General features: G+C 42.7%; 2 protein-coding genes across 2 annotated transcripts in view; one reads left to right on the forward strand and one right to left on the reverse strand.

The window, feature by feature from the left end:
- Nucleotides 1-200: 200 nt before the first annotated feature.
- On the reverse strand, nucleotides 201-5,524 carry NAIF1 (nuclear apoptosis inducing factor 1). Its single transcript, XM_030206368.1, has 2 exons — nucleotides 4,963-5,524; nucleotides 201-1,518 (listed from the first exon to the last, which is right to left on the reverse strand). Exons 1-2 carry the CDS (start codon nucleotides 5,402-5,404, stop codon nucleotides 1,052-1,054), a joined length of 909 nt encoding a protein of 302 aa, XP_030062228.1. The 5' UTR covers nucleotides 5,405-5,524; the 3' UTR covers nucleotides 201-1,051.
- Nucleotides 5,525-6,427: 903 nt separating this feature from the next.
- The window catches only part of SLC25A25 (solute carrier family 25 member 25), a 35,798-nt gene continuing 29,618 nt past the window's right edge, over nucleotides 6,428-12,607 (forward strand). The window contains exon 1 of the mRNA XM_030207969.1: nucleotides 6,428-6,873. Within this exon, the coding sequence (XP_030063829.1) occupies nucleotides 6,550-6,873 (324 nt within the window). The 5' untranslated portion in view covers nucleotides 6,428-6,549. The remainder of the gene's footprint in view (nucleotides 6,874-12,607) is intronic.

A 12,607-nucleotide genomic window follows, 5' to 3' on the forward strand; every position in this document is an offset into this window, starting at 1 on the left:
AATGTCAGACAAGCACGCTGAAACTTTGGTTTGGATGCAAGGTGAGATATCAGGGGTAGAAAGGTAGATTTGGGAGTCATCAGCACATGGTTATCTGAGTCACACACGTCATAAGAACTGATGTACTGTCCAGATTTTAAACAAAAATGTCAGTTTTCATTTATTAAAATAGTAATAATTTTAGGTAGGAATTTCTGGTTTGAAACAATACAACTCTTACTAAAAGGAAAACAGACCATTGCTCCAAGGTGAAGGCATACCCTACTGAAAGCTGCAGGGCCCTATGTCCCTTTTTTGTTGTAGTGTCAATATAATTGGCAAAAAGTCAGCTTCTTTTCTTGCTGTAAGCAAAGATATTCTGTTTCAATGCTTTGTCCTGTTTGCAGTTTTAATCTTAAGACAAAATGCATACTTGAGACACGACAGTATGTTTTTCATATATAAAACAGGAAGATGAACATTTCAGATAATGTACCTCTGAATGGAGAATCAAGACCAACAATACAAGTCAGATTAATAATATACCTCGACGGGCTCTGACTGTTTATACTCAAAAACATAACATTGTTAGTAAATTTGGACGAAACTGGAATTAAATAAGTCAGAAGCAATTTGACTATCTGTTCTAGTGTGTGATGGTAGTTCTTTATAGAGTTCATTAGTGGCTCATAACTAAAGAAGTCATCCCCTGTAATCCTTTCTGACATTTGTGAATACAATCCAGAGTCCAGATCTGTGACACGGGTGTTTTGTACAATTCAAAGCACCGACTCTGAGGATACCATCATCATTATCCATGAAAATGCAAATTGTACATTTAGTCTTGGGAGTACAATACAGTTTGTAGACCAATTATAGATACTTAAAAACTGCTTAATATGGTTTATTCTATAGAAAATTCTTTTGCAAAAATGTTCACTAAAAAGGAGAGGTAGTTTGGACTCAGCAAGTCTGGGTAGCAGAGATGGTTTTATGAGTTGCAGCAGTTGGTTCTTTATCTCTGGCTCCATGCCAGCTGATGAAGGGCTGGAAACAGTTCTTATTTAATGTGTCACTGAATGCTGCCCTCCTGTCCGTTCTGGGTTCCCTGGCTAGGCTCAACACCTGCCATGGTACTGGCTGTGTGGCTCTGTAAGAATCTACGGAAATCTTTAATCATGGGGCGAATGAGTTGAATGAGCGCGCTAAGAGCAGCCTGAGTTCCTTCCATGGCTTGCGCCTGGCGCTCCTGTGCACAAGCCTGTACTTCTTGAGAACGGCGGATCATCTGCAGCAGGTCATTCTGTTGCTCCAGGTGCTGGGCAATTTCTTTCACGTGTAGGTTGGTCACTCGCTGCTCCTGCAGAAGTTTGGCAGAATTCAGGGCAATTCGACTCTTCAGTTCTTGTGGTTTTACAGACACATCTGTGTGTTGTGCCAACATCTCCACAGGCGCCTCAGCAGTGACCGTTGAGGTCTCAGCTGTGCAGTACTCTACCACCCCATCCTCTAAGGTGTGGTAAGTTGTTTCTGCAGGAACTATAAAGAAGAAGAAAGTAGGAAGGGAAGTCAGTGGTGGCTTTATCAAGTGGTTCTGTCCCCATGCTCTATGTACAGACAAATACTGTTGTATTTCTACCTTTCCAGCTGGAATTAAATTGAGTGATTTGATCGATTTGTTAATGTTGCATTTTTTGTATGCTATCTCAGAATATTAATACTACTTTATCATCTTTTAATTTTTTTAGTTTTAAATCATGTAGGGCCTGTGGAGGGACAATACATAAATGCAATAAAATTAGCTTCCCCTGAACAGGTAAGAAGCCTCTAGCTTTATTTTTATGGGTACCCCCTGATGTGCTTAATTTATATCAAATTAAAAGCTGCAATATCTGAGTCTTCCAGAGCTGCTTCATTAATTACTCCACAGCAGCAAGAAAAGTCATAATTATGAGTCTAAGCAATACATGATTTCAAACAGTCTTTGAACATCAAGTTTTACCCAGGATTCTAATGTATTTTTAAACATAGTGTGACAATATCTTTCACTGAGAGGTAGGCAGAGGTTGCTTAAAAACGGGCCTTGGTTTCAATGGATGTTTGCCAGTGTCATAGGGCACTCTTCATGGTTATCTCTGTCATACACAATGAGGCATATTTTCAAAGCACTTTGGGAGGCTAAGTTCCATAGGTTTCTATGGAACTTTGGGAGGCTAAGTGCTTTGAAAATGAGCCTCAATGTCTCCTAATGAGTTAGGATTTGTGCATTCCAGCACGGGAATGAACCTTAAGGATAAGTCAGACCTATTGGAGATTCTCTCAATCTCTGTCTCCATAAGGGGAGCCTGAGTATCTCTGAATGCCTCCCTATCACTGGAAAGTAGATGTGGGTCTCCATGGGTGTTTGTCAGTATCAAAAATAAGTGGCTGGGAGTTTCTAATAGGCAGGGAAGCTCTAGACACCACCATTGCAAGCAGATGCGTGGATTGGCCATAGTCCTATGCTGGTATTTAGACTAGGGCTGCAGTTCGATTAAAATTTTGAATCGTGATTAATCGTTGAGCCATTACAGTGGGCCTTTCCTTCTGAAAGCAGGAAGGTGCATCAGAAGGGGGCAGGACATGAGGACTAGAGAGATGAAAGGCAATAGCAGGATTCCTGCATGTATCACGAGAATCTGGTGGGGATGGATCCAGGTCCATGGTAATCCCGTGGAGATGGACCTAGATCCTGCGGGATCCCTGCGGAAGTACCTTCCCTCCCCCAAGCACAGGGTGCCTTCCGGGCATATACCTCAAGGTACCCTGGTGGTCTAGTGGCTTTTCGGGGCAGTAAAGATTTCTACTCTTTTCTGCTCACTGCTGCGGCATTGATGCTCTCCTCTCTGCTCTTTTAACGTGGCTGCCGAGACTTCCACAGAAGTCTTGTGAGGCTGCCGCTGGAAGTCTCAGCAGCCATGTTAAAAAAGCAGAGAGGAGAGGATCAGCACCGCAGTAACGGGCAGAAGAGAACGGGGATCTTTCCTGCCCCGAAGAAGCCATTAGACCACCAGACTGCCTGAAGCTATGTGCCGGGAGGGCACCAAGGGTAGGGAGGGGAGGTGGATGGATAGAGTCGGGACGGTAAAAGGTTCAGTCTGTTTCTCCTTCCTCGTGCTGCCATCATTGCCGTACACTCAAAAGCGAGTGAAGCTATGAGCTGCTGCATCCACGTTATTGTTCTTCGTTGGTGGCATTTTTATTTAATCTCCCTTATATTTTTAACATGCTGGCTTGTGCAGCATACGGATGTACACAGAGGAAGTATAATGACAGAATAACTTGTCATAGCTAGAGTAGTAATTTGTTATAAATCTTAATCAGTGTGTTATTTGGAGGGACTGGTTATAGGGACACCCTAGCATATTCGTGTAGAGATCTTTTTATTCTCCTGATCAAGGGCCACTAAAACAGAAAACATGTTATCAGAATCAGGTGCTCAACATTCAGTGTTTCTATCAATTTACTTATTTGTGACATTTATATCTCACATTAAACATGAATTAAGTCGAAACCTGGGAGCATTTAAAATCTTTTTTTTTCCCCCTGTGCCTACATCAAAAACAAAAAGATGGCATGTGGGAACTTTTGTTGTGTGTATTGCAGTGGTATATTATAAAAATGCACTTGCCTTTTTCACAGAAAGGTATTGAATAATTAAAGAAGGGCTTCCTTCATGCAGAAGTTTTGTTCAGCATCACTCTAAATATGCAACCATTGTCCAGTTCAGAACACTATTAGCCACCAAGTAGATACAAAGTTATTTATGTTCAGTAGAAAATAAATCTGTTGCCTCAGGCTACTTGCTATGTGAATACTGCATCAAGTATTACATATTAAGGGAATTTGCTTTAAACTTTGTTGTAATTCCTTTATTCAGTCCTTACATGTACATGGTTTTGCTTTTTAATCCCAAAGGTGAATCCTAAGGGTGGTTGAACAATTAGGTATAAAATTTGTTTCTGACTTGTTTTGGAAATTGGACTGCTTTGGGTCCTGTGCTGATCTGTACATCTGCAGTCTTAGAGTACGGAAGAAAATGATTTATGTTACTTTTACTAGTATTTTTACTGCTCATAGAATCTGGCTTTCTTGGGGAGGGGGTCAAGGTGACTGCGGCAAGGCAAGGGCTTGGCAGGCCGGGAACTGGGAAGATTACTTGTGGCGGGGTCAGGCTGGATTTCTGTCCCTGTGCAACTCTCTACTGAGGATGAGTCAGAGGGGAAGGCCCGGTGAAGGCCAAGGCAGCATTTCAATACCGCTACCGGGCGAAGATTTACTGGGAAAAAAAAGGGTAAACGGCAAGGGGAGAGACAGCCATTGGCAGTCTGTGAGGGGAGGGAGACCAGACCGACCGTACATGTGTGTGGGCTGGTTGAGGAGGGGTCAGTTAATCATTAATTGCAATCAATAACACATTAATCATGATTAACATGCAGCCCTAATTTAAACCATTGTTTTAACAAAAGTAGGGCTGTACACATTTGGTTCATTAATGTACCTTAAGGATTTTAGTAAGTGTAGAATCGCTTTGATAATAGCAAATAAGAACCACAAGACCTATCTAGGCTGCCCAATGTCAGACCAAGACCAGACTCACATTGCATCTGGTAGTGTCCATGAGTGGTGAGTACATGTCCTCAAGGGTTGCTAGCTGGCTCCAGATTCCCCTGGCAGGGTTGATCCAGAGACTTGTAGTCTTGCTTTCTTAAGGAATTCAGTTTGGAAATCAGAACTACAAGTCCCTGCGTGCAAAGGGGTAAAACCTGGAACGGATGAACCATCAGGCAAATCTGGAATTAAACATGAATATTTGTATAAAGGGAACGTAATTAGAAGTCGGGGTACAAAGTGTCTCTCATTAAGTGGACGTTAACACATCCTACACATGCAGCTCAGTGATCATTTGGCGCCTTTGTGGAGATAGTGCGCTCATGCACTCACTCTGGGTCAGTGTGACGGTGGTAGCAGAGCTGATGGGCACCTGCACCGGGATCTCAGCAGTGCAATCGCTGGTGGGTAGGTTGATTATGGTAGCTTCGCCCAATAGATTGCAGATGCGCTGCTGCATGGGTGTGAGGATAACAGGGGCGGATGCCACATCTCCCTCCCCCTCCATGGCCACCCGCACCTGCGCCACCTTGCGACGCACCTCCGTCTTCAGATCGGACCACTTCTTTTTCACCTCAGTTAGCTGCCGCTGGCAGGTAGTGACGGCGTTGACGCGCTTCAGGATGTGCTGCCAGGCGCTGTTCTTGGTGAGCAGGGGCACGCCCGCGTTAAAATGGTTAATAAGGACATGCTTCTGCTTCTCCAGCTCTTCTACAATTATCTCCACCTCCCGCTCGGAGAAATTCATCTTCCGCTTCTTGGCTGGAGTAGCCATGGCCTTGCAGAATCCACTAAAATACGCAAACTACGTAAAACCAACCCTGGTTACAACCTGCGCAGCGTAATGGCTTCCAGAATGATGAGCATCTTCCTTCCGCTGGTAGTTACCTCAACACGATTGGCCACTGGTACTGCCACTCAGAAAAACCTCACTGGCCTTTTAATTATGCCCACTCATTAATGCAAAGCCGTGGTTGGCCAGTTCCAAAAGATAAGAACCTACACCACCAATAAGCGTTCATGAAGCTGTCATTCAAATATATAGATATATTTTTAACCGGCTGCGTGGCCGCAAGGACTGAAATTTGTTTAGGTGTTAATGAATGAATGTTAGCGAAAGCAATAAACAGGTACATAACTAACTACAAATCAAATCAATTTCTATAGCGCTACCTGTCGTACGCAGCGCTTCACAATTGAACATGAAGAAAAGACAGTCCCTGCTCAAAAGAGCTTACAATCTAAGTCAAGACAGACAGACAGGACAAATAAGAGTAGGACAAACAGATAGGACTATTGAAGAGATAAAGACAAGATAAAGGTTACGAACAAGTGACAAGTTAAGAGTCAAAAGCAGCATCAAACAGGTAAGCCTTTAGCCCGGACTTGATGGAGCTTGACGTAACGGCTCAGGAAGTCTATTCCAGGCATAAGGTGCTGCGAACATAAACTGTTTTAAGCTGTGAAAGGCCGACTTGTGAGACGCAATTTGCGGAATGTTTCGTGGGCTGATCTGAAAATGCTAATTGTACTCTTCGGTTAAGCTAGTTTCCCATTTCCCGCAGCAAGCTCTCTATTGCGGTAGGCCAATTTATCATTTACATTGTGTTCAGTCCGCCTCTTTGTGTAATTCAGACCACGCAAGCAAAAGAGGTTTGGTTCACTTCACCAGTGAGAAGCTCTCTCTCCGCAATTCCCACCTCCTATTGGTTTGGTGCATTTTGATTGGCTGATGTAAATTTTGCAGCTGTTAGTGGAGGTCGGTCGTAATGTGCGGTAAGTAAGTAGGTGTATTGACGTATTTCCGTTTTACAACTACTGTTTAGGCGCCATTTACCGGTGTTTCAGCTTTTTAACAAGAAGAAACATAAGTTGTTGCCTGGGGTGAGGACCTGAATTCCGTTGTTTTCCTATTCAGGAATGCAGAGACCGCGCTCGCTGGTATCGCCGTTGTTGAGCGGAGTTTTTTGTCAATGCGAGCCTCCAGGCTTGGAGACCACCGGGCCACTAGTTGGCTCCGGCATCGCTCCCGCTTCTGCCGTCAATAGCTCAGTTCAGCCCGTAGCAGCGGCTTTGGCTGCGGATCCTTGCGGGGGCAGCCTTTGCGGGGGTCCCGAGCACGAACGGCGCCTGTACACCCTTTTCCAGGAGCTGGATGTGAACAGGGATGGTGGCATCTGCATCAATGACTTGGCCATCGGGTTGCGGCGTCTCGGAGTGCACCGGACAGAATGGGAACTGCGGGTAAGTGACTTAAGTTGGGGATATATGGGCCTTATGGTAAAAGAGGCAAGGGTGGGCAACCTTTTAGGACGAAACTACCTTCCATGATGTAAAGGCTGACTTCAAAGATGATGCCTGTAGTTAAAATCCAGCCTGTAATCATATAACACAAGGGGTCCTTTAAGACTTTAGATCCTATGGAGGTCTAGGGTAATTGTCTGATTGGGCCCTGGTCTCCCCCACCCTCAGCAACACTGGTCGTGCTTTTGGACCCATCCACCCGTGACGTAGAATGTCAGTACCAGTGCTCCCCTTTCTGCCCTTTTCCTCCCTGATCATTCTGCTGGTAAAACTTAACCTATGGCAGTGGGGCTTCTAGATGTAGTAGATGGAGTGGCCTAGTGGTTAGTGTGGTGGACTTTGGTCCTGGGGAACTGGGTTCTATTCCCACTGCAGGCACAGGCAGTTCCTTGTGACTCTGGGCAAGTCACTTAACCCTCCATCGCCCCAGGTACAAATAAGTACCTGTATATAATATGTAAGCCGCATTGAGCCTGCCATGAGTGGGAAAGCGCGGGGTACAAATGTAACAACAACAACAAAAAAAAAGTAGTTTTTTTTTTTGTAGTCTGTAGTGTTACTTCATGGAGTGGTTCCTGAAGAGTAGCTGTGGTGGCTTTTGATTATATTAGTGCAGTATTTTTACCCATTGCCTGGTAGGCATGCCAGGTGGCACTAGTGCATGATGTGGGATGCTGTAGGTGCCCACTCAGCATAGTGTACAGTACAAGGCCAGAAATCCGGACCAACTAAGAAGCTGGACCCTTTGAAAGTGAGAAATCCAGACTCTTTAAAACCCAAACCTCTTCCAGCTGTAAAGATACAGGTGTGGGACCGGACCACCTGAACCTATGCTATTAAGGCTATGAACACTTGAAATATTTTATTTTATTATTACATTTGTATCCCGCATTTTCCCACCTGTTGGTAGGTTCAATGTGGCTTACATGGAACAGAGAGGACGGTTACAATGGGGACGGTTGGAGGGATAAGTGGGGTAACAGGTGTCAGGGATTATAGTTTGAAGATATATGAGAGTCCTCTTTTAACTCTCCCTATATGTAGTGGTTAGACACTTGTTGTGATGACTTGATGGTCTCACTGTAGAAGTAATGGGGGTGTAAAGTTGGTGGGTTAAGGCAAGAGTTTGGGTCCGAAGAGGTTGTTCTGAGTTTGAGCCTTTTTCATTCCGTTTGTCAAATTTGGGGTGGTTGTGATAATTCATTGGATCAGTTGGGTTGGTTCTGCAGGGATGTGTTTTTTTTTTAATAGATGGGCCTTTAAATGTTTTCGGAAGGTTAAATAGTTGTCTATCAGCCTAATTGAGTGGAGGTTGAACAAATAAGACAACCTTTAGAGGGGGGGGGGGGGGGGGCAAACAGTTTTGTTGAGGGCCAGCAAAGTGCAATGACAATCAGTGAAAGTCAAACCTGTATGTTTTTCCTGTAAATATACCCATTTCAATAAATGAAGCATTCTGTATTAAATCAACAAAATTTACCTGTTCATCTCTTCTTTATTCTTCCTTAAATTTGCATTTTCAAAGTACTGCCTGAAAATCCAAAAATCTGGACTGATCCAATCCCTGTGCAGTTGTTGATTATTTTTTTTTTAAACTTGTGCTGCATGTTGTTAAATAACCAAGCCCCATGGCTTGTAAGTTCCCCAAAACTGTATTACAACAAGATTGGTTAGAAATATATTTATATCAGTCTTTACAAAAATTATCTCTCTGTTTAATTTTGTTCAGATTTATGGCATTTACACACTTTTTTAAAGATGCTCCTGCCCCCTATTTCTTCTTGGGGATCATGTTAGTGGAATAGGTGGTGTTGGTTATAGATGTGTTGTTATGGTTGTATTGGGGCTTGGAGGTGGCAGTGGATAGGATGGTGAGAGGGTGAGGCAAGATAAGGAGTGTAGGATAGAATAGTGGTTCCCAAACCTTGTCCTGGAGCACTACCTCCCACTGCATGCAAATCTCTCTCATGACTATTCATTGTGGGTATCAAGAAAACCACTGGCTGGGGTTCCTTCAGGACCAGGTCAGGTTTGAGAGCTTATGTAGAGGGTAATGGAGGATATGGGTTGGTAGAATAGATGAGGGAACTTACCCATCATTTAAAGAACGTACTTGATCTTTGCATTACAAATTGGCAAGCCAGTGAGTGTGGAGGATTTGCAGGTTTGTCCATTTTTTTTAGTCGTATCATAAGATTGTTACTTGAAGAAGTAGCTAACAGGTAATATGTATAGTCTTCATAATGATACCTGAGGAGGAAAGTATCTAAAAAATAAAAATAAATCATGTGATAAATATGGGTGATCAAGGGATAGTGTCGGTGGAATAATGTGGTGAAGACCATTAATGATACCAGTTTCTCATCCAGTGACTAACTGGGTTAAACTGATTAAGCAGAAGGCAACCGTGGGCAGTGATAAATGAGGTTCACTTTGAGGAAAGGGATGTTATCAGTGGTCTGCTGCAGAGATTGAGCCTAGGTTTGCCTCTTAACATTTTTGTGAGCAATATTAGGGAAGTTTTGTAAAGGAATTAAGTGTGCAAATGCTGTCTGGTGGTGATAGCAAGGGGATGGGGGGTATGTGTTTCACTTCTTTAATAAGCATTAGTCCTCAGTTTCCTACTGCTGGCCTCTTTCAAGTGATAGGTAGTGGAGGATCAGTCCATCACCACAGTTTGGTTTGGCTTCTGTTCCATGTTTCTCCCTGTCATCTGTTTTATTCTGCTGCACCTTCGCCCTTAACTGTAGGGTTGCATTTTGATTAAAATTTTCAGTCGCATGATATAAAACTTTAATAAAGAACATTTGAACAAAAAAAAGTAAAAGTAACAATATAAAAGAATAAAACAACAGTATGTGCTACATTAAAAAAGGTGTACTGATCATACCTAGAAGGCATACATTTAGAAACATTAAAGCTTATGTTTACAATACAAGTCAACAGGTTTCCAAACTTTAAGGAAATGAGGAATATTATTTGACTTCTCTGCAATTTTAGCTTCATATTTATAAATAATACAAACAGTATTCTACCAAAAATCAAATGAAACTTTGGAATTGTCTTTCCATTCTGATGATATTGTTTTAAGAGCTATAGCCATAAGGATATTAGATAACTTATTTTGTGTTGGTGATAGATAATGTTGACAAACAAGTGATCTGAAAATAATTGTACGGAAGTCTGACTGGATCTGTAAATGAAGTAGTGTAGAAATTCTATCCCACATTAGAGTCCAAAATAATTGTAAATTTGGACAGAGATAGAGCATGTGGTCAAGTGTACCCATTATGGAATAACAGGACCAGCATAGATTAGAATTGTTATTGGTTAGTCTAGTTAGGTGGACTGGGGTCCAATTAGTTCTATGCATAAGAAAATATAAAGATTGTAATATAGGTGCAGAAGCAAGTGGTCTATTAACTTTTGTCCAAAAATCAAACCATTGTTGATCAGTTAGAGCGACAGAGCAAGTGTCTGACCAATATTTTTGTAAGGATAGAGAGTTCTGGTCATCAAGGATAAGAAATAAGAGTAATATTGTTGATTTATAATTGTAAAAAATAATACAATTCTGTATTGGGAATAAAAAATCTAGATTGTATATGTGGGAAGGATAATACACGTTGACCATCCATTAAGTCACCTACATAAGTAATGCCATACTGGGAAAAGACCAAGGGTCCATCAAGCCCAGCATCCTGTCCACGACATCGGCCAATCCAGGCCAAGGGCACCTGGCAAGCTTCCCAAACGTACAAACATTCTATACATGTTATTCCTGGAATTGTGGATTTTTTCCAAGTCCAATTAGTAGTGGTTTATGCAGCGAACACCAAATAATATCTAAGAAGTAAAAAAAAAAATAGGTAAATTAGCTATTTTGATTTTAGAATTATTCCAGACAGACATATATTTAGAGTTATAAATAGAGTTCTAAGAAGTAATACTCATTCTAATTTTCAGGGGTAATGGAAAGGAAAGTTGTCGTTCAATTGGTAGCCAAAGGGGGGAGTTGTCATCAGGCGTGGCCATCATCCACCAAACTGCTCCTCTTAATAGGAAGGCTTGATTATATGTTTCAAAATCCGGGAATTTAACACCCCCTCTAGATTTGTACACTTTTAATTTGTGAAGCGCTATACAGGGGTGGGGTAGGGTTATTTTGCCAAAGGAAAGCAATAAGTATTTTCTCAATTTCACGAAAAAAGGATTTAGGAAATTCTACTGGAAGCACCTCTAGCTTTTTTGATAGTAGTTAATCTACCCCACCATGTGAGAAATAGGGGGGACCATTTATGGAGGGAGCATTTTATTAGACTGCACACCTTTGCTGTGTTTACAGATGTATGGTATCCTGAATAGAAGAAGTAATTATTAATCCGAGATATTTTAGCCCATTAGAACACCAACAGATGGATAGAGGGAAAATTGTCTTTAACACAAGAGGCATTAAGGGGAAAGATTTCCGTTTTTGGTCCGGTTTATCATATAACCTGAAAGTGAACCAAAATACTACTACTACTACTATTTAGCATTTCTATAGCGCTACAAGGCGTACGCAGCGCTGCACAAACATAGAAGAAAGACAGTCCCTGCTCAAAGAGCTTACAATCTAATAGACAAAAAATAATCAAATCAATTAATGTGTACAGGAAGGAGGAGAGGGAGGGTAGGTGGCGGCGAGTGGCTACAAGTGGTTATGAGTCAAAAGCAGTGTTAAAGAAGTGGGCTTTCAGTCTAGATTTAAAGGTGGCCAAGGATGGGGCAAGACGTAGGGGCTCAGGAAGTTTATTCCAGGCGTAGGGTGCAGCGAGACAAAAGGCGCGAAGTCTGGAGTTGGCAGTAGTGGAGAAGGGAACAGATAAGAAGGATTTATCCATGGAGCGGAGTGCACGGGAAGGGGTGTAGGGAAGGATGAGTGTGGAGAGATACTGGGGAGCAGCAGAGTGAGTACATTTATAGGTTAGTAGAAGAAGTTTGAACAGGATACGAAAACGGATAGGGAGCCAGTGAAGCGACTTGAGGAGAGGGGTAGTATGAGTAAAGCGACCCTGACGGAAGACGAGACGGGCAGCAGAGTTTTGAACCGATTGGAGAGGGAAGAGGTGACTAAGTGGGAGGCCAGCAAGAAGCAGATTGCAGTAGTCTAAACGAGAGGTGACAAGAGTGTGGATGAGGGTTTTGGTAGAGTGCTCAGAAAGAAGGGCGGATTTTACAGATGCTGTAAAGAAAGAAACGACAGGTCTTGGCGATCTGCTGGATATGAGCAGAGAAGGAGAGAGAAGAGTCAAAGATGACCCCAAGGTTTCGAGCTGAGGAGACGGAGAATGAGAGAGCCATCAACAGAAATAGAAAACGGGGGGAGTGGGGAGGTGGGTTTGGGGGGAAAAATGAGAAGCTCGGTTTTGGTCATGTTTAATTTCAGGTGGCGTTGAGACATCCAGACAGCAATGTCAGACAAGCACGCTGAAACTTTGGTTTGGATGCAAGGTGAGATATCAGGGGTAGAAAGGTAGATTTGGGAGTCATCAGCATAGAGATGGTAGGAAAAACCGTGGGATGAGATTAATGAACCAAGGGAAGAAGTGTAGATAGAAAAGAGGAGGGGACCAAGAACAGAACCCTGAGGTACGCCGACAGGCAGAGGGATAGAAGTAGAAGAGGATCCACC

This window comes from Microcaecilia unicolor, chromosome 6 (genome assembly GCF_901765095.1).
Source record: "Microcaecilia unicolor chromosome 6, aMicUni1.1, whole genome shotgun sequence".
NCBI classification, from domain to species: domain Eukaryota; kingdom Metazoa; phylum Chordata; class Amphibia; order Gymnophiona; family Siphonopidae; genus Microcaecilia; species Microcaecilia unicolor.